The 22,577-nt window shown below is 40.3% G+C and overlaps 1 gene segment (V, D, J or C) and 1 further gene; both read left to right on the top strand.

Annotated features, from left to right (window-relative positions):
• Positions 1 to 22,577, top strand: part of Igh (immunoglobulin heavy chain complex) — a 2,751,187-nt gene that overhangs the window by 1,711,638 nt on the left and 1,016,972 nt on the right.
• Positions 9,870 to 10,165, top strand: Ighv3-6 (immunoglobulin heavy variable 3-6). The segment is given in 1 exon segment: positions 9,870 to 10,165. A coding segment is annotated over 1 exon segment (296 nt).

The following is a 22,577-nucleotide window of genomic DNA, read 5'->3' as shown; positions in this document are numbered from 1 at the left end:
GTATTTCATAGCATAAACTGAATATTTCTTTGGATTGTTTTCATGTTTGATTCACAGCAAGAGTCTTGTACATGAAATGGAAAGAGTGATGTGTGTGGCAGAGATGTGATACACATACTGTTGTAATTTTCTTTATGACTTTGAACTGAATCAAGGTGTATATTCATTTTATAATTTTTGATTGATTTTGTCACCTTTTTTTCATTAAGAGGAAAGTGTGATAAGTTAGTTTTTCCACAAATTCCTTTTGGTTACAGTTTATTAAATTGTTATAATTTCAGTGTATCACATTACCAAGTATTTCCATTGAAATAACTATTAAATTCAATTATAATTTTAGGTTAAAATAGTCTCAGCCCAGTCTATTACATATGTAAGGGAATTGCTAACTGGGGGAGAAGGTCAGACTACATCCCTACATCCACTTTGTTGTCAAATGTCTTCCATTGAATTCTCTTGAGAGACCTAATATATATGGTTTCAGGGTTCTAGCACTCAAGTGAACCAACAAAGAGGAAGCTCAAAGGCTATATCATTGATGTGCATGAGCAATATTTAACAGCCAGATTCTGGAGATTCAAAGTATAACTATAGGCTAGACAAGATTAACCCTTCTGCATGAGGAATGCAGTTCAGCAGATGAGGCTTACAGCAGAAACAGGCACATATTTGAAGAGCAGTTGCATATAGATTCAGCAAGGGTGGACAGACTTCATCAGTAATTCTTCCTCTCACTGAACCAGATGCAACACAGTTGACAAAATCAAACTCTCAAGAGACCATTCCCTAATGAGTTGTAATATTTTTCATAATAGACCCAAAGGAGGTGTGACTACAGATACATATTGTTATACTCTTGAATCTAAGCTATGCTCCTGGAAATATCAGAGAAATAGAAATGTCACAATCTATGGGACAATTCTGTCACAAATACAGTTGATATCATAGTGGAATAAGTTCCTCAAATGAGTCACAACAAGGTGTTTTATATAATTTGTGACTATTGTGAAGGGTACCATTTCCCTCGTTTCTTCTCAGCCTGTTTATCCTTCAAATAGAGGAAGGCCACTGAATTGTTGGAGTTAATTTTATATCCATCTACTTTGGAGAAGTTGTTTATCAGGATTAGGAGTTCTCTGGTGGAATTTTGGGGGCCACTTAAGTATAGTATCATATCATCTGCAAATAGTGATATTTTGACTTCTTCCTTTCCAATTTGTATCCCTTTGATCTCCTTTTGTTGTCTAATTGCTCTGGCTAGGACTTGAAGTACTATATTGAATAAGTAGAGAGAGAGTGGGCAGCATCATCTACTCCCTGATTTTAGTGGGATTGCTTCAGTTTTCTCTCCATTTAGCTTGATGTTGGCTACTGGTTTGCTGTATATTGCTTTTACTATGCTTAGTTATGGGCATTGAGTTCCTGATCTTGCCAAGTCTTTTATCATGAAGGGGTGTTAGATTTTGTCAAATGCTTTCTCAACATCTAATGAGATGATCATATGGTGGGTTTTTTTTCCTTAGATTTTGTTTATATAGTAGATTACGTTGATGGATTTCCTTATAATGAACCATCCCTCCATGACTGGGATGAATCCTACTTGGTTATGGTGGATGATTGTTTTGATGTGTTCTTAGATTTGGTTAGCAAGAATTTTATTGAGTATTTTTGCATTCATATTCATAAGGGAATTTAGTCTGAAGTTCTCTTTCAGTGTCTTTATATGCTTTAGGTATCAGAGGAATTGTGGCTTCATAGAATGAATTTGGTTGAGTACCTTCTGTTTCTAGTTTGTGGAATATTTTGAGGAGTATTGGTATTAGGTCTTCTTTGAAGGTCTGATAGAACGCTGTGTTAAACCCATCTGATCCTGGGGCTTTTTTTGGGGGGGGCTGGGAGATTATTAATGACTGTTTCTGGTTTTTTAGAGGATATGAGACTGTTTACATCATTTATTTAATCCTGATTTAATTTTGTTACCTAGTATCTACCTAGAAAATATTCCATTTCATTCAGATTTTCCAGTTTTTTTGAATATAGGATTTTGTACTAGGATTTGATGACTTTTTGGATTTCTTCAGTTTCTGTTATTATGTCTCACTTTTCATTTCTGATTTTCATAATGAGGACACTGTCTCTGTTAGTCTGGGTAAGGGGTTATCTATTTTGTTGATTTTCTCAAATAACCAGCTCCTGGTTTGTTTGATTCTTTGTATAGTTCATTTTGTTTCCACTTGGTTGACTGAAAGCCCTGAGTTTGAATAGTTCCTGATGTCTACTTATCTTGGGTGAATTTGCTTCTTTTTGTTCTAGTGCATCCAGATGTGCTGTCAAGCTGCTAGTGCATGTTTTTTGGGTTTTTTTTTTTTGTTTTTTTGTTTTCCTTTTCCTCAGAGCTATGAGATTTCCTCTTAGGACTGCTTTCATTGTGTCTCATATGTTTGGGTATGTTGTGGCTCCATTTTCATTGAACTCTAAAAAATCTTTAATTTCTTTCCTTCTTTTTTCTTGACCAAGTTATCATTAAGTAGAGTATTGTTCAGCTTCCACATTTATATGGGCTTTCTATTTTTATGTTGTTATTGAAGCCCAGCCTTGGAACATGGTGATCTGATTGGATGCATGGAGTTATTTCAGTTTTCTTTTATCTGTTGAGGCTTGCAGAATACAGAAACAATGTGTAGAGCAGGGGCTGAAGGAAAGGCCATGCAGAGACTGCCCCACCTGGGAATTCATCCTGTATACTGTCACCAAACCCAGACACTATTGTGGATGCCAAGAAGTGCTTGCTGAAAGGAACCTAATATAGCTCTCTCCTGAGAGGATCTGGCAGAACCTTACAAATAGAGAGGCAAAATCTTGCAGCCAATTTTTGGACTGAGCATGGGGAACCCTTCCTAATGGAAGAGTTAGAGAAAGGACTGAAGGAGCTGAAAGGGTTAGCAACCCATAGGAAGAACAACAATATCAACCCACCAGACCCCCAGAGCTCCCAGGGACTAAGCCACCAACCAAGGAGAACACATGGAGAGACCCATGGCTCCATCCACATATGGAGCAGAGGATGGCCTTGTCAGGCAACAACGGGAGGAAAATTTATTGATCCTATGAAAGCTAGATAGGTGCCCAAGTATAGGGGAATTTGTGGGTGGGAAGGCAGGAGGGTGGGGTGGAGGAAAACACTCATAGAAGAAGGGGTGATCGTGATCGTATAGGGTGTTTCTGGGATGGAGGTAAACTAGGAAAGGAGATAAAGTTATCCAAATGGAATCATTTTCTAAATCATTTTCTTTGATAATTTGTGAAACCTTCATGAAAAATAGCTCAAGAGGTAAAGCTAACATTCCATTTAATCATACATAATATATGTATGAGTTCCTACAAAGAATAGGTCATTAAACACAGATTTTTAATACACATCCTAAGGGCTTACAATAATAATTTGGTGTGAGGCATGGAACAGCCCTATCATCCAGACTCTGATGGTTCTGATGCAGGTGTGCCTTTGTTCTCTGAAAGTCTCAGAGTAAAAGCCACCAAGGAATATCATGCATAACAAGGTGGCAGTTTAAGAAATTCCTAGGGTATATGGACCACAACTCAGGTGATGAAAAGGAGAGATATAGCTGGATAGTCCTGGAAATGGCCCTTATTTGGCAAAACCTACTAGTTAAGCAGGTTATTTGATGGCTAGGATCTGGTCATGAAAACAGCTTCAAGAAGCAGATCTGGGCTCAGGAATATGACATCGACCACTAAATTATTTCCAGCATCCCTATAAAAACAAATGCTCTACTTTTGGTTTTATGTTTTCTCAAATCCAAGAAAAAGCATACCTCTCTGGGCACAGAAAGTCTAGGGACAACATGAAGTAATACGTATCAAAATATATATGAGAATTCTCCTTATTCCATTTAATCTTCAGAATTTATTTTCAAATGTTCTTGTGTTGGGTGAACTCACATCTCCATCTCACTGCTGACATAATTCTATCTCTAAATAATAACATATATAGCCTGGAAGAAAAATCTGTCATATCTTATATGTTCTGTTTAACCCATGGATACAATATAATTGTTAATGATTTCTTCCATGTGAATTCACAGAAAACCATGTCATAGTTATTTTTTTGTTGTTTTTGTAAAACACTATGACCAAGGCAACATTTCAATTAAAATATGTAATTGGGTTTAGAGCTTGAGAGTGCTTTAACATGACAGAACAGCATGGCAGCAAGCAGAAATTATGTTAGATGGGGCAATTAATATATCAAAAATGATCAATAAGAAAGAAGTAGAGTTAGGGAACTCTGAAAATTGTGTAAATCATTTGAAGTCTCAAGCCTTCCTTCAGTGACATACTTTATTCATCAGAGACACACTGCTTAATACTTCATGTATAGTTTCACCACTACCTTCAGCTCCTATCTTTCTTGCTCAGGAGCATCCTCCATGCAAAAAAAAAGGACCCTATAGTACATGGTCCTGTCCTGCCTAAGAAACTGTTATCTTCTTCTCAACAGAGACTGCTTCAGAATATGTGTGTACTGGGACTGCTTTGTTGCTTTTGCTCTCTGTGGGACTGTGAAAGGCAGCCCATTTTCTGGTTGAGCTAAGGTTTGAAACCCTGGTGACCACACAGGTAACCCTGCACAGGATAAACCTGCAAGGGATAATAGGCATTCTGCCATGCTTCTGTATACCAGGTTCCTGACACAAGGCCTCCACTATCCATATTTCTGTGGCCATTAGTCACATAAGGGCAAAGCCCCAAGGCCCTCCACAGGTAGAGGATGTGACTACAGATCATGTAAACCTCAAGACAGATCTTCATTTTAATGAGGCACCTAAGGCCTGAAGGCTTAGCCAATAAACTCTCCTTCCCAGACACTCCTCACTGCAAAAGGTACTTAACCACAGGTCCTCCCTGAGAAAGTGGGTTGAGGCTTTACTCATCACCACTCTCCCCATGACAATATATGCCTTAAAACCAGGGACTGTCTTTTTTCATCTGGATCCTCTGTGGGGAGCAATGAAACAGGCCTTCCTCTAAAGAGTCCTGTCTAATCTCCCATAGAAGGCATCACAGTGTACCCAGCCCTGACCTACAACAAGCCAAGCCACCCACCAGACTAGCCAAGGACTCTCCTCCCTGAGGGATCCAGCTGGAGATCCTCTCTTTTCTCCTTTGGTCCCGGGCTAGATCCTGCCTGTTGGCCCCCACCCTGTTCTCAGCATTTCCACTGCATCCAGCCGTGTCTTGGGTGCCCAGGAGTCTGATAACCTGGTTGTCCCAGGTTCTACACAGGCCTAGAGACCACTGAGCCAGCTCTGTGAGTCCCTGGGAAACTTAGACTGCACTTGTCCACCCCTGGAGCTGGATCCAGCTGCTTCACATACCCCAACAACAGCCTGATACTGGCATGGGGAAAGTGCTCTCAAAACTCTTGCATCCTGCCTTCACAAGTGTCACTAGCCCTATGGTAGACCAGAGGTAGGACGACACACAACCCCACAGATCCCTCCTGTGAGTGTCTCAGAGATGTTACATTGAAGATTACAAAATACCAGGTGGTGCAGTTCCTCTGGGTCCCTGTGTCTGGGTGGAACGGGTCTCTGGGGCAGGTGGGCAAAGCGTCGGATGAATTGACAGACAGATGCACACAGGAGAGGTTGTGTTGAATCTGAATGTAATGTCAGGTTGAACATCAGACTTTTTAATAGTACAGAGAATACAAGGGGTTTGGAAGTCACATCAGGCAAGGTACATTGAAGTTTACCAGATACAAAGGAATGACTTCGAAAGGAATTGCAGGAATCAAGAAAATGTTTACAATAAAGATAAGCAGCCCTGCCTAGGATCAGCCTAATGACAGGCAAGAATTAACACTTTAGTGTTAATAGCACCAGAAGTTTCTGCTCTTGGCAGGCCTCAAGAATAATGCAATGTCACAGACCCCTAAATTCCTAGGCCATGCTAATTCTTATCATCTGGAGAATCTCTATTTGTCAGGAGAGTATACCAACTTGCTTTTGGTTTGCAATGTAGCCTGTACTAAAGATTTCTATCTCAGTGAGATTCCCTGGCTCTTTCTGCAGACCAGTTGAGCCACTGGCTCCGTCTATTGTAATGCTTAATTAGTTACTGAATAACTTCCTTGCTGCCTTCTCACAGGATTCTAAACTCAGTGGCTTCTGGGATTTTGGAACACTGGGAAAACTAACTATACAGAATTAATCTTAAGAGGCATTTATAATAGGGTAATACTAAAAGAGAGCACGTGGATCCATACACTAGACTAACTCGGGAATGGAAAATTAATGTATGGGTTAGAGAGAACGCCAGACTCCAGGAGTGAGTTTCCATGAAACTCTTGCCTTGTGAGTAGCTTTCACGCCTCAGCCTATCAAGCTGACTCGACCAGAGAGCGTGGCAATCAGGCACTAGATGTTAAATAATAATTGACCATGGGGCTGAAAATTTAGTTCAGTGTTTAAGAGCATTGAACATTAAAGATTTACTAACTTGCTCCTGGAAATATGCCACTAGCCTTGGGCAACAGTCCCCACTGAATAATACTTTTATAATTGTTACATTTTGATGATTTATAATGTTACTTGCTCTGCTTGTGATTCACTGAATACATAGTTTCAGAGCTGTAATGCTTGGGTGATTTTTTTGTGCTTTACTGTGCCAAATGATTTTTGTTGATATCTGTGATTGTTTCACTGGATATAGTTTCTAAGAGATGGAATGTTTGTTTTTTTAATGTATAAAATCCCCTATTTAAGAACTACAGAATATACTCAGATTCAAACTGCCTGTTTGTTTCTGTTTGTCACCGATGAATCCTTACACACCTAGCTTCAAGGACCCTCATTCCAGGGACCCCAATACCCAACTGGGGTGATCCATGGCAAAGAAGAGTCTGAGAAATAAGCATACTGCCATGTATTACTGTGTGAGAGATACAGTGAGGAAAGTAAATTGGGAGCGCAGACGAAAAAGCTCTATAAATTGCTCATGGTCAGCAGGGGGCACTGGCACACAGGGAGCTCCAGGTCAACAGAAGTGGAGAAGGATTATGAATTGTTAAAATACTCTGAATGGTTTCAAGTTATAATAAAAACCTCTATAGAGATCAATTATTTAAATAAATACATCTTTAGTTCTGGAGGACAAATTTAAATATAGGATACATTTTGTTTAGAACAAAATGCAAAGGATTAACAAGGCAGATGTGACTCCCTGGTAGGCACCAAGATCTCATCCTGAGGAAGCATAAAATCAACAAGTAGATTTAAAACCACTCTAGTTTGGGAGAAGGGATTATTGAATTTCTCTGATGATTGAAAATCATGCCATGGATTCCAGAAACACCTGGCATAATCCAGGCTTAGGTGCATTATGAGACCTTCAGTATAGCACTGAGAAATACATCCCAGCATATTATATACTCAGAATATTGGCTTGTAAATTGTATTACTGAATATAGCATAACATATTAAATTCCACAATAAGCTCAGCTACCTTCCTCTGTGCCAGAGATCTGTCAACTGTGCAAGAGGGAGATAATAATGATGTAGTCAATAAAGCTACAGGACATTATATATTAAAAGGGGGTTGTCCTCAAGGATTTACACTTTCTTCTCTGCAATGACTAAAGGTCAGTATTAACCATGGATTTAAGTAGAAGAGACCTGTTTTTCTGACATCCTGGTGCTACAAGGAACAGCTTACCTCATCAGACTGCAGGGAATGTATCCTTCACTCCTCAAACACATGGTTTTGGCACTCCTCTAGTAAAATGATTAAACAGATGTTCCCACTATACCAGTCTAGCATAACCAAGGAGTAACTGAAGGTATATAAAAGAAGAAACAGTATAGGCAAGGTATGTCCCAAGTGTTGTTAAGAATATAAGTGCATATTTAGAAGTAGGTGAAAGCTGAATTTTAAAATGTTGCCTTTGCTGCTGAAATTAAGGAAATAACCACAAATGCCAAGATCATTCCTTTGAACATTGATAAATAAAACTGTCACTTCCCTCACAGATTCATTGGCACCTTTGATTATCTTCATTTTCTATAAAGACTCATGTAGACATTAGGGAAAAGTTCATCAAAGGAGTTCTTTCGGATAAAACTTACTTAGGATGTTTAATGACAGATCAGTAGATAGTCTCACTGTTTCATAAACTGGACATACCTCCCACTGTGGACAAGGATAGGAACTCTCATCCTTAGTGAGTCAGAACAGTGTGAAAATGGGTGATTTCCTGTGAGTGTTGGTATCTCCCTCCTGCAGTAAATCCTACTTCTCCTTAGTTTTAACATTCAGTAATGTCTCTTTTGGTAGAGAGGCGATTATATATACCATGATAAATGATTGAAGTGTAGGTAAGGAGATTATAAAATCTATTGGTGCAGGCTCTTTATAACTAGAACTATCATACAGAGACAATATTTCTGCTGTTATAGCAATATAAAGACAGTATTTTGATATAAATTATAGGAACTTTTGAGAGCCTACTCATTCTTAATTAGAATTTTACTGACCTCGTATTTTAAAGGAACACACTATTATCAAGGAGATCACAACCCTTCTCACACCTCACCATCATTGCCATGTTCCTACCTCTGTTTTTATGCTATTCAAACACTGAGAAAGATAACAGAGCATTGCAACTGTCTCCAGCAGACAATCATGTACTGAAAGGACTGTATTCTTTCACACAGAGAACATTCCACAGATGATATACAGTGATATTAGGTGGAAAAAATGTCTAGTGGGTTATTCACTGATTTCTCTGCATGACCCACAGAACTCTACCCTCAGCCATTGAAAGGCACAGAATGAATTGATTCAACAGGAGGATAGCAGTCATACTTTGAAAATTTTTATAGTTTCTTTGTGTATTGAAAAAGTACGCCTGAAACAAATGAATAGTAAATACTTTTTCAGGTTTTCAACATCATGATCTATCAAGAAAATGTAAATTAAAGTTAATTTGTGATATCATCTAATCCAAACAAAATATATATTTATTAAAGACACAAATGACAACAAATGCTGATAAGAAATTTTTGAAAGGGGAAAGAAAATGCATGGTCAGTTTAACCTGTTGTAGGTCCCATGGAATTCTGTATGAAAGTTATCCCAAAAGGAAAAAGAAAGTCATGTAACCTACCTAAGTTACTGCAATGCATATAGCTCATGACTCTTTACTGGTAAGATAAGATATCATCTGTGAAACAACAAAAAGAATATGTATGAAGTTTTAGGAAAGATGGACACATATATTGTGGGTGGGGAAAGAGAAGAAAACGAAACAGTGTAGACTTACTAGTAAGAAAGCAGGAAATCAGGAATGCAAGTGTGAAAGGAAAGTTGGCACTGACTTGAGACTTTAAACACAGGATCTGAAGAGGGTTATATGAGGTTGGTCTAGGATTGGAAGGTAGGATCATGTCTAGATGTGTTTCCTGTGATTTCTAAAGTCTTATTGCTCTCTTATTGGAGACTCACACTATAGGAAGCCAGAGACCATGATGGTCTTACTTTAATAACCAAGGGCATTCATTATTTACCTTCCCCAATTATGAAGGCTGGGCTGTCTCCCTGCATGCAAATGCTTCTTCTAACTCTAAGTTAAATCCCCTCTTGGGGTGTGAAAGCTCACATCTCTCTCATTAGAGGTTGATCTTTGAGGAAAACAGGGTGTTGCCTAAAGGATGAAAGTGTTGAGTCTGTTGTACCTGTTGACAGCCATTCCTGGTGAGTGTTGATATTTCATACATGTACCATGAGGGTTTTTCAAAACGTGTGATTGACAAAAATGGCCCTTCTTTTCTGAAGGTATCCTGTCTGATGTACAGCTTCAGGAGTCAGGACCTGGCCTCGTGAAACCTTCTCAGTCTCTGTCTCTCACCTGCTCTGTCACTGGCTACTCCATCACCAGTGGTTATTACTGGAACTGGATCCGGCAGTTTCCAGGAAACAAACTGGAATGGATGGGCTACATAAGCTACGATGGTAGCAATAACTACAACCCATCTCTCAAAAATCGAATCTCCATCACTCGTGACACATCTAAGAACCAGTTTTTCCTGAAGTTGAATTCTGTGACTACTGAGGACACAGCCACATATTACTGTGCAAGAGACACAGTGTGGAGTCTTCACTGTGAGCCCAGACATAAACCTCCTGTAGAGCAGCTCTGTACCAACAGGGGGCTTGTCACATACACTTAGCACAGGAAATCTATTTTAGGGTATGTTAAACACAATTCTTGCCCAAAACTCTGGCAGGAGACTCCTGCTGAAAAGGGAGACACATTAGTGATAAGGTCTTTAGTTAGTACATTGCCCACAGCCCACTAAAACTCCTTAAATTTTGTCATTACCTCCTGGTGTCTCAACATGCCAGCCCAATCTGACCCAGAACTATTCCTTTCTAAAAGAACTTGAGGGACAAAGCCTGAGAAAGCCTGAGGGGAAAGAGGTCCAGTAATAGGCCAAGCTTGAGATCCATCTCAAGAGGAAGCTCAAAGGCCTGACACTATTACTGATTCTATGGTGTGCTCATAGACAAGACCCTAGGATGGTAACCCTCGGAGAAGCCCCAAAAGCATCTGAATGCGACAGATGCAGATACTTATAACTAACCAAAGCACAGAAACTGGGGACCCCTGGGGATGAATTGGGGAAACATTGGAGGAATCTGAGGACTAGGGCAACCCCATAGGAAGAATACAAGTTTCATCTAACCTTCCTCCCCACCCCCAAGATCTGTCAGACACATGGCCAGCAGCCAAGCAGCATATAACAGCTGATATGATACACCTATACATATATAGAGCAGAGGACCTTGTTGTAGTCTCCCCCAGCCTTGAGTAGGCTGGCTTTGACCTTGCTGCCACTGAGAATGAGATCACCTGGGGAGAAGCCTTCTGACTTAGATGATTCTATTGTTCTGTCACCTGCCACTGCTCTTCTCCAAGACACTGCTACCTGCTGAGAGGCCCTTGAGATATTCCAGAGACACAACCAGGCAGATCACCTACAGGCTGGGGACAGGCACCAAGAATGGATTGGAGGGGGATGGGCCTCCCCTCTTTATAAACACAGACTCTTAGTAAACTTGTGGGCTTTGATCAGAGAAAAATTTGTCTTGGCCTCTTTCTTTTCTCCCTGTCTAGTCTCATTCAGCCCCAGCCTACCTTTTAGAAGTACCCAGTTCACGTGGCCGTGGGCGGCCACACCTTGTAGTCTGACCTCAATGAGAAAAGATGCATATACCCTTCCAGAGACTTGAGGCATTGGGGAATGGAGAGGTATGGTGGGATGGGGTGGGGGAGGTTAGTACAACCTCTATGAGATGGGAGGGAGGAGGTATGGGATGAGAAACAGTCAAAGAGAAGACTAGAAGAGAAAAAACAACTGGACAGTAAAAAATAAAAGATTAAAGAATAATAATGAAATATAATTTCCAATTCATAAAGGAAGAATATATGTGGTCTGGAAGATAAATCTGTCATATGTCATATGCCCTGCTTAACTCAGTGAGACAATATAATCATTAATGATTCCTGCCATGTGAACTCACAAAAAAATCTTGTCTTAATTACTTTCTAGTTGCTATAAAATGGTATGCCCAAGGCAACTTATGACGCAAAACATTTAATTTGGTTTATAGTTCTACATGGCTATAACATGATAATTCAGCATGGCAGCAAACAGGAATCATGTTAGTCAGGGCAAGTGAAGATTATGAAGTTATCAACCAGTAAGAAGTAGAGTTTGGGAACTCTGAGAATGGGATAAATCATTTCAAGTCTCAAGCCTCCCTTCACTGATGTATTTTGTCCAACAGAGACAAGCTCCCTATTCCTTCCCAAATAGTTTCACCACTGTCTCCAAATCCACTCTTTATTCCTCAGGAGCATCCTCCATGCAAAAATAACCCACAGTACAAGGCTGAAGGCCAAATCCTGACTAACAAGCTATCTATCATAGGAGCCTCCTTCAGGGCATGTGTGTCCTGGGCTGCTCCTGTGCTTTGTGTCTGCTCTCTGCTGTGGTTGTGAGTGTCTCAGAGACAATCCAGGGATCTTCTTGCTCCCTAGCACTAATTTGGAATCTCAAAGGCATCCAATGGTATGAAGTCAGCAGGTTCCAGGTTCTCTGCATTTCTGGTTGGCATCCAGTGGTCAGATAGCCATAGGATATAAAATAAAATTTTATATCTGTGTTGATATATATGAATTGTATTGACTCCACCAAGAGTATCCTCCCTCATCCAGGGGATAATATCTAAATCATATAATTGATAAAAACTGCTAGATAATACTGATCCAAATGCAGTTGAAAGAACAAAGGTTATTTTTATAAAAACATAGATGTAAATGTTAAAAAGGCATAACACAGGATAAATGTCATTCATCACCAATGCAACAAAATTAGTCAGAAGATTTATCCTTACATACTGTGGATACATTCAGTATAAAATATGTTTTAAAATCTGTGACTATGTCGATAATTACACCAGATTTCATGTATATCAATGCTTAGAATTTGAGATTGTAAATGGGCAGTCGTTTGATGTCAAATACATTTGCTTCAAACAAAATATGTATTCATGTTTTCATGAACTAAAATGAACAAAATCAATAGCTTTCCCATTACATTTAGGGAAATTTTAGAACTTTATCAGACAAGTCTAATTCTTACCAAGTGTTGTCTCAGAGAGAATCTGTATACAGCACAGATAAATACACACACAGAGACTGGGGATAATACAGCAGACCTAAGCCTGATTGGGAAATATAAGAGTATGTGATGCAATTTTATATTTTTCATTTTAAAAAAGGCATGACATAACTCTATATAATTGTCACAATTCTCATTGTCCAAAAAGACCCTTGCATCTTTTCTGAGCAATGCATTATCACACAGTTCCACCCAGAGCTTGCTATATAAGAAGAGGAGATGTTGTCTTATCACACAGTTCCACACAGAGCTTGCTATCTAGCAAGAGGAGATGCACATGGGGACTTCTGGCACTCAACACAGCTAGCCCAGTCTGAGCTCCACCTTTGGCAGGGGAGCACAGCACTGGATTCTAGCCAAGTCTCCCCCTTTGTTGATTAGCACTGAAATCAGGCTACTCACCATGTAGTTGGGGCTTTAGATGGGTTTTCCTTGTCGCTCTTTTAAAAGGTAATGCACAGACAAGAGACTCTGTATAAAAGGGCATACATAAGAGGGACAATGGATATATATGACAGTTTTCTGACTCTGACTCTCTGTTTTCAGGTATACAAGGTGAGGTGCAGGTGGTAGAATCCGGAGGCAGCTTGATTCAGCTGGGGGGTGTGTGTCGATTAATCTCTCTTGTGAAGCTTCTGGATTCACCTTCAGTAATTACTGGATGGACTGGATTTGCCAAGCCTCAAGGAAGGGGTTAGAGTTGTTAGCAAAATCAAGAGGAATTCTATTGTCACAGCATTCTGGTGTTGCCCTGCACAAAAAGGAGAGAGATAAAGACCCCACGAAGCCTGATTGTTGAGTTTTTATACAGTTTTCAGAGCAGCACCCATTAGGAACAATGTTATTGGTAGAACGGTGTGACTTTTAAACTGATTGGTCTTTAGGAAATGAGGGGACAAGGTCTTCCCTTGTCTGTAGGTAGTCAAGGAATGTGTCTAAGTTCTCTAGGCCTCCTACACACACAAGTGGCCAATGGTTGGTCCCCCAAAACCCTGCGGATTGAGGAATGCAATTATCCTTTGCCTTCTGGAGGGGATGGGTGCCTATGTTCTCTGTAACATTTCTCCTATAGGAAGGGCTGGTTCTGTTGGAATTTTCCAAAGTTCCCGAGATGACATCTTCATTCCCCCCTTTTCTATGTTCATACTTCAATTCTGAAGCTATTGCTGATATTCTGATAGCTCATACTCCTGGTCTTCTGTATCTAGTTCTTTATATCTCTGCTTTAAGGTCATTAGCTGTACTGTACCTATGTGTTCCTTAACAAAAACGACCAAGCATTTCAAAATTCAGGGGCCAAAGGTCAACAATAGAAAAAAAATTAGGAGTCCTAACAGAGTGGATATGAGCAGGTCTGCTGTTGAAGGGTCTTGGAGGATCGATTTCTTCTCAGGTCTGGATCTCTCCTCCCATGTTTCCTTGTTCCTGAAGGCCATGGGTGGTCACTCGGAGAAGCATAGAATAACTAACTTGACTTTCTTTACTACTACTGACAAATTTTCTCCTCTAGTGGTTAACTATGATGTTTAATGGGATAGATTCTGTCTGTCCAATGTCCAAAAAATGTTGTCAGTCTATGTCCAAGAACACAGAAAGAGATACGAACAGACACAAAGAAAAACAATCAGCACACAGACAGCTTGATTCTGTCACTGGCAGGCGTCCTGGTCCAAGAATCACAGAGAAAAACAATTCAACACACAGTTCACCCCTTCCATGGGCCTAGTTACATATAGTACCTCCCTTCCACTGACACAGAATAGAGAAAAAAAGGAAACCATGGTTCTCTGTTTCTTCCTCAACACTAGGGTATCAGACAGTGTTCAGAGTGACAAAACACAGAGGCACTAGGCTACAATCCTTTATTGACCTTGAGGTACCAAGTTCCTTGGAAGTAGACACCTACCCAGGGAAGACGAAATGTAGCCTAAGAAAGAGGTCCCAGCCTGATATAGCTGTCTCTTGTGAGGCTATGCCAGTGTCTGGCAAACACAGAAGTGAATGCTCACAGTCAGCTATTGGATGGAACACAGGGCCCCCAATGGAGGAGCTAGAGAAAGTACTCAAGGAGCTGAAGGGGTCTACAACCCTATAGGTGGAACAGCAATATGAACTAACCAGTACCCCGGAGCTCGTGTCTCTAGCTGCATATGTAGCAGAAGATGGCCTAGTTGAACATCATTGGGAAGAGAGGCTTCTTGCACTTACAAATTTTATATGCCCCAGTACAGGGGAAACACCAGGGCCAAGAAGTGGGAGTGTGGGAGTGGGATGGTAGGGGAGCGGGGGCTGGGGGAATGGTATAGGGGACATTCAGGATAGCATTTGAAATGTAAACGAAGTAAATACCTAATAAAAAAGTGGGAAAAAAAGTCCCAGGGTGTTTTTCTCCAGGTTCAAAATGGTGACTACTGGGACCAAGGCTCTGGTTCTCAAGATCCTGGGCACACAGACACTGCTGGGAATCTCAAAGAGTTGGGTACATGGTTCTGCAGGCCTGAGATGTGCTTGGAGTAAGAGATTGGGAGGGGGATCTTGCTTATCTAAGGGTGAGTGCCAGAAGTATAAAGAGGCATTTAGCAGGAGAAATAGGCATTGAAGGGTGTGGTGAAAACTTACTTTGAAGAAAGAAACAGCCCTTATGTATCAATAATGTTTATTAATGCTGAAAAGAGGATGCCTATGACCCATTTAGAGTGGACAAGAGATTAAATACCTATTGCAGGAATGGATGTAATGAAGGGAAGCTTATTGACTAAACCTTTAAGGCCCATATAGATAGCTCATTAGCATGGATTACTCTAAGCTATATTCTATGTGACTAGTTGCCATGGTCCTCTTAGTGAGGTGTCATGGTCATTTTCTCTGGGACAGGAATCTGATCTGGAGCAGACTCAAACACCTACTGTATGCAATTATGACAACTGCTGGTGTTCCTTAATGTGATGACTCTGCCAGTCCAGTTTTTTCTGTCTGGTGACACAGATCTATTTGCCCCACAATAGCTTAATTTTATGGTTCAGATAAAGGTGGAGGAGAAGTGGTAGGAGAGAGAATAGCAGGTGTCTCCAGATAGGTTTGCTTGATCCAGAGGTCTCAGCCAGCAGGGGATATGGGGGAATGGAAGCTAACCTGTATGGTTTAGGAGTCTCAGGTCCAATGAGGTTCGAAAAGACACCACAAGAAAAGGGAGGTTCCCTTAAGATAGTTGGCTACTCAGGTAAAGCTATGCTTGGTCCATAGCACTAAGAGAACAGGAAAGATGGGTGGGGGGAGGAAAGATTACTTATATGGTTCAGGAGTCTGATGAAGGTGGAGAAGAGGTAGCATGAGAGGTACCCTGGAATAGCAGGTTGCTCAGGGCCCTCTTTTAAATCTTTCTTTAAATGGAGCCTCATGTGATCAATTTCATTATTATTATTACATTTACCTTCCAATGTCATCCTCCCTCTTGGTTTCCCCTCCCACAGTTCATCATCCCATTCCACCCCACCCCTTGCCTCTGAGAGGGTGCTAAAAACCCCACTAGTTCTCCTCCTTTCCTGAGACCTCAAGTTTCTTCAGGATTAAGCTCACTGTCTCTCATTGAAGATTGACTAGGAAGTGTTGTGTCCGGCCAGCAGACCACAACCTGGGTTCTAGCCTGGAAAGGCATTTTGGAAACCTGGAAGAGAAGAGGGGCTAGGTGGCGAGAGAAAGAAATGTAGCCAAGACAGTTACTCTGATCAAAGCTCAAATTTTACTGTTGCGACACTCAGTTATGAAGGAAGGGGGAGGGTACCCGATTCCCGCTCCGCTGAATAATCTCTGTTCCAGTAGAAAGGTGCACGAGTGTGGCTCCGCAAGTTCCAGCAGTGGGCATGGCAGAACGAATGAGCAGGAAGCTCCACCCCTGAGCAAGCAGGTTTCAGGCTGGGGGAGGGGAGACTACATTTCCTCCCTTTTATTAACAAAACTTAAAAAAAGAAAAAGCTGGCCTGAGGGGGAAAAATTATCTATGCTCAATAGTTCTGCCTGGAATCTAGGGCTAAAGAAAAAACTTGCTTTCGTGGGATTCCTTAACTTTTCTTATGGTAAACTGTATCTGGCTAAGACTGTCCTTTCTTATCTTAGTAAACAACTAACTGAAAAGCCTGGAGCTGCAGGCTCTGACGGTATAATGCTAATTAGTACTGAGTAGGTAACTTTCTAGTGGAATTTTAAGTAGGGCGTTGGAACTCTGGCTAAGTTTGACTGAACAAATTTGAAATACACTATATTAAGGATAACACTAAGTTGATATTTCTCTGCATTTTTGGATGATAGGTGGGAAACAGGGAGAAGGGGTTTGACCGGCTCTGTAGTACAAGGCCAATTGGCTTTTTTATTTGGGTGGGAGGCAGTAAAGACAGTATGGTCTCCAATCTCTCTCCCCCCTATTAATTAAGTTAAATAAGGCAATGCTTAACTGAGGTGATCAAATGATTTTTTCATCCGTAGATGAGTGGGCTTTTAACCTTGGCTTGGGTGGACATTGACCAGATTCCTCCCGTGGATGCTGTTAAGACCCACACCTGTGGCTATCGGTATCTTTTGGGGAGGGGAGGCAGAGCCGAAAATATTTTTGGTTTTTAGCCAAAATTTGATACCAATCTCTTTCAAACTGGGTTTATCTCACAGGAAACTTAGAAATGGTCAAGCTGGACTTTTTCCTGTAGTAGCTTTCTGTACCAAGCGATACCCATACTGAATTTGTACGATCACAAACCAGTATGCACAGTTTTGAGTGCTGTGCAGCTCCTAAAGGAGAATTATTAACCTCAGATTTAGCAAGACCTAGGGAAGAATTATGTCATTAGTAACACCACGACTTGTGGCTAAAATAGGAGCTGGAGTCATTTCTCTTTATCTCTGTATTTTCTATAGCCTAAGAAACTAAGGACACCTTGCAGTAACAGCAAGGGTGAAAAGCCAGAGGCCAGCTAAGGGACTAAGCCTGTCTATCAAAATAAAAACCAATCTTTATTAATATAGAAATATCTACTTTTCTAGCCCTCTAGGAAAACCTAAATTTCAAATCAGACTGAAGGCCATGTGCTGGAATGTCCTGAGAATGGAGATAACAGCTGCCACCTGTGTTCTCAAGGGGGGCGGGGATGCACATCCGATGGTCCGGCTCGAGAATGTTGATTTATCTGCTTGAAAGACAAAATCTCGACAGTGAGAAAGTCGGAAAGCAGAACTTCTTTTGGGGGAAGTCCAGGTACTTTATTTAAATGTAAATTGTAAAGCTGAGGCTAGTCTCTGGCCTCCTGTTGGCGAGCTGGATCAGAGAGTAGCTTTTTCGGAGCCTGAGTCCTCAAGCTGACTTTTAAGCAAAAGAGGAATTTTAGTCCTCAAGGTGATACTTTAGAAGATTTAGAATCTGTGTTCATCTGACGAATTAATTTATCTGGCAGCCACTGCGCTCTATCTTCATCTCGTGAAAAAACACAAACTGAGCCCCTACTCTAAATTAGAACTGGATCTGGACCCTTCCATTTGTTAGTCAGGGGGTCCTTCTATTTTACCAATGTATTAAGTGACCAATTGCTCTTTAATAGCTTTTTTTCACTAGCTGTAAGGCCAGCAATCCTTCTGAGGTTAGGGATCTAGGGGAAGTGGGGGATGTGCTCTGAATTAACTTTGTTAGGTAATTTAGAATCTCTAACATTGGACTGAATATTAGACCAGTCTAAGATTGAGTTAGAATGGCTGGTCACACTGAAGAAAGGAGAAAAATCATTATGACTCTATTAAATGACTAATTTTACTAAGTCTGAATGTACAGTCTCTGATGTACTATTGCCATAAAGTTAAAAAGCTAGAAGCTAATCTAAACTGGAAAAATGACAAGTAAGGATGGATCTAAAACATGAATTTAATTTAGTTTTTTAGTCAATTTAATCAGGACATGAGTCAACTTACCTACCAGCTCGTCACACGAATTAATATGTTTCTGTAGCGTTCTGTAGAGAAAACCTGTTTTTCCTTTTTCTAATAAGGTAGCTGTTTTAGGATCAATCTATAAGCCAATAAGTAGATCCCTCTAAGATACTATAAAGCATTTATTAAACTTTTTGACATTAAAATATTAAATTTTGAAAATAAAGTTAAGACTTAAATAGTGTGCATGGGAGTGCACTAAATAGTATGTACGGGGATACAATTTTTCTCTTTTTTTGTCTTTTAAGAAGTTAAATTTTTAAAATTTTACAATACCTAAACTTTTGAATTAATAACTAGTTGACCAAATATTTTAAATACTTGGCTGTAAAGGGGCAGTGACTAATTGCACTTTCAATAAATTTTCTTAAGGAGCGGTTGTAACTAGAAAGCTTGTAAAGTTATTAAGAGTCACATGTGCATAATTTATTTATTTATTAACTAGAAATATGTATAAGCAATTGTAAATTTGAGAATTAATAGTATCTGAGGGATGAACAATTTAAGCAATTGTGAGCTCACAGATATGGCATTGACTATTAATATACAAATTAAGGTTTGATTGTTTAGCATTTTAAAACACCATCTACAGCACACAACTAGATCATTTGTGCTGGAACAGGGAAAACTGTGTCTTAAGACTTTGTCCCACAGCAGTTAGTTGGGCCCACGTGGGCCAACTGTTGGCTGGGAGCATGAGAAAAATGACTTTACAATAATGTTTTTTCTGGCCAAGGAATTGTTTTGGGCACAACCAATTTTTAATTACTAATTAATAACAATTATAAAAGCTTTCTTTATTTTTTGTAGAAACTTTTTTAGTAAACTAAAACCCTAAGTAATAAAAGGATATTGTCTCTGAATCTTTTGGGTGAGAGCAAGGATTTAAGGTAAACTTTCTTTGAGAAGAATTAGTTAATAAAACACTTTTCACTTAGGAAACAATATACACTGAAAGATTAAAACTCTTGGCTTCTTGTATAGAAGCAGAAACAATAAAAAGGGGGAGGGGACCCGATTCCCGCCAAATAATCTCTGGTCCAGTAGAAAGGTGCAAGTGTGTGGCTCCGCAGGTTCCAGCAGTGGGCATGGCAGAACAAATGAGCAGAAAGCTCCACCCCTGAACAAGCAGGTTTCAGGCTGAGAGAGGGGAGACTACAAGGAAGACCTCTGCTCTATTTGTGCCAGGAGTTGGAACTGACCTGTCTATGCTCCAGGTTGGTGTCTCAGTCTCTGGGAGTGCCCGGTATTCTGGGTTAGTTGACACTACTGGTCTTCATATGGGGTTGCTCTCCTTTTTGGCTTCTTCAAACCTTGTCCTAATTCAACCATAGGTGTCCCTAACTTCAGTACAATGGTTGGGTGTAAAGTATCTGCTTCTGCTTCAGTCAGATGCTGGTAGGGCCTTTCAAATGACAGCCATGCCTGGCTCAAACCTATAACCATCATAGCATCAGTAACAGCATCAGGCCTTGGTGCCCATCCCCCATGAGATGGATTCCAAGTTGGACCAGTCATTGGACCACCACTCCTTTAGTCTCTTCTCCATTTTTGTCCCTGCATGTCTATTAGACAGGAACAATTCTGGGTCAGAATTTTTGACTGTGGGTTAGTAACCTTGTCCCTCTACTGAAGCCCTGTGTATCTGACTCTTCCTAGTTCTTTCTCCCCAATTTTGGTCATTTTGACAAAGGTCACTCCCATTGAGTCCTTAGAGCATCACATCTCCCTGGTCTAGTGCTTTCTAGAGGGCCACCCACCTCCCATCTCCTGAATCTACTCATCTCCATTCATTCTCTTGGCCCTATAGGCTTCTCTCCTGTCTTCCCACCCCATACCTGATCCTGTTCTCTTTTTCCCCCTCTTTAATTCTTAAATGTACATTTATAAAGACATATAGACAGCTGGACATTTGACAATTATTTTCTTCTGGCAGCTGGGTATGGGGCAATTAAAAAAGGATTAATTGGTTGAATTTCTTTCTCTTTTGCCCAAGTGCCTTGCCTCTTGCTGCCCAGATGAGAGGAAGTCTTGGATTTTATTGACCCCTTGTCACCCAGAAAATGAAGTTCATGCTCACAGAAATAAAAATGTATACACAAGCAATTATGTACACACACACACACACACACACACACACACACATGCACACACACATGTATGTGTGTGTATTTGGTGGCTGGAGCAAAAGCCCCCATGAGCAGGTTTCATTGAGCATGCACAAGGACAGTCAGTACTCACTTATTCTTGATGAAAAATAAACTCCAGCCTTTATTGATCAGATAAAGAAAACATTCTACCTTCTTTTTTTTAATGCTGAATAAATGAAACACTAATCTATATGAAAAATGGCATGTCCTAGTCAGTAAGAAGCCTGTTCTTAAGAAAAAATACCTGTCTAATAATGAGAAAATGCCTGTCAGCCCTTCTGCTCTTGTCTACTCACTGTCATCATACCTAGTTCTTATACTTTTTCAGGATACAAGATCACATGGTATTCCAAGCATCTTTTGTCAAAAGTTTACAACAGGTTTAAAATAATTGAAAAAGAAATTACAGCAGATATGTTTACTTCTGTTTCCATTAAGACTATACCCATAATCCCAGCACTTGGGATGCAGATACAGGCAGATTTCTGAGTTTGAGGCCAAATTGGTCTACAGAGTGAGTTCCAGGACAGGCAGGGCTACACAGAGAAACCCTGTCTCAAAAAAAAAGGCTATAGCCAAACAATTGTCGGAAATCAGAGACTCCTGTGGTTAAATTGGGGAAAGGCTAGAAGGAGCTGAGGAGGAGAGCAACCCCATAGGAAGACACAGTCTCAACTAATCTGGACCCCTGAGATTTCTCATAAACTGAGCCACAAACCAGGCAGTATACACTAGCTGAAGCAAGGCCCCCAACACATATACAGCTGTGGACTGCCTAGTTTGGCCTCAGTGAGTAAAGGTGTGAATAACCATCAAGAAACTTGAGGCACTAGCGAATGAGGAAGCCAGGCAGGGTGGGGGTACCCTATTACGAACAGGGGAAGAGGAGTGGGAAGAGGAAGTGTCAGAGGGCCGACCGACAGGGGAATAATATATATATGATTAAAGATAATTAACAACAAATAAATAAGAAAAAGAAAGCAAATGGTAGTGCTCTGATTGAAGGTCTGCATGGAGAAGAATGCAAATACATTCATAGTCATCAACCTGCATAGAACTCAAATCCGATTAGATCAAGGACCTCAACATAAAACTGATAGACTAAATCTCATAGAACTGAAAGTGGTAAATAGCCTTGAATGCATTGGTACAGGATACAATTTGTCAGACAGGGCACCAATGGCCCAGGCTCTAAGATCAAAAATTGATTGATGGGACCCCCTGAAATTAAAATTTTTTGTAAGGGAAAGGCCAATGTCAATAGGACAAAATAGCAGCCTACAGATTGGTAAAAGACCTGCACTAAATCTACATCCAATTCTTAATATCCAAAATATATAAAGAACTCAAGAAGGTAGATTCCAAAAACCAAGTAACCCAACTAAAAATAGGATACACGGGTAAATAAAGAATTTTTGACAGAGTAATCAAGAATGGCCAAGAAGCACTTAAAGAAATGTTTAATATCCTTAGTTATCAGGGAAATTAAAATGAAAATGAGATTCCTTCCAGCTTCCACAAATAAGAATGGATATGATCTATCCCGAGCTAATGTCTCGCCAGCAAAACACACTTGGACAACCGGATTCTTCTGCAGCAAAGCTTTATTGCTTTATTAGGAGGAAGACCCAGAACCCAGAAAATGGTGCTGCTTATATAGGCCTAGGAGAGGTGTGTCTATACCTGATTGGTT

This window comes from Mus musculus, chromosome 12 (genome assembly GCF_000001635.26).
Source record: "Mus musculus strain C57BL/6J chromosome 12, GRCm38.p6 C57BL/6J".
NCBI classification, from domain to species: domain Eukaryota; kingdom Metazoa; phylum Chordata; class Mammalia; order Rodentia; family Muridae; genus Mus; species Mus musculus.
Note: the sequence above shows the minus strand (reverse complement) of the source record. Positions and strands in the feature narration are given on the sequence as shown.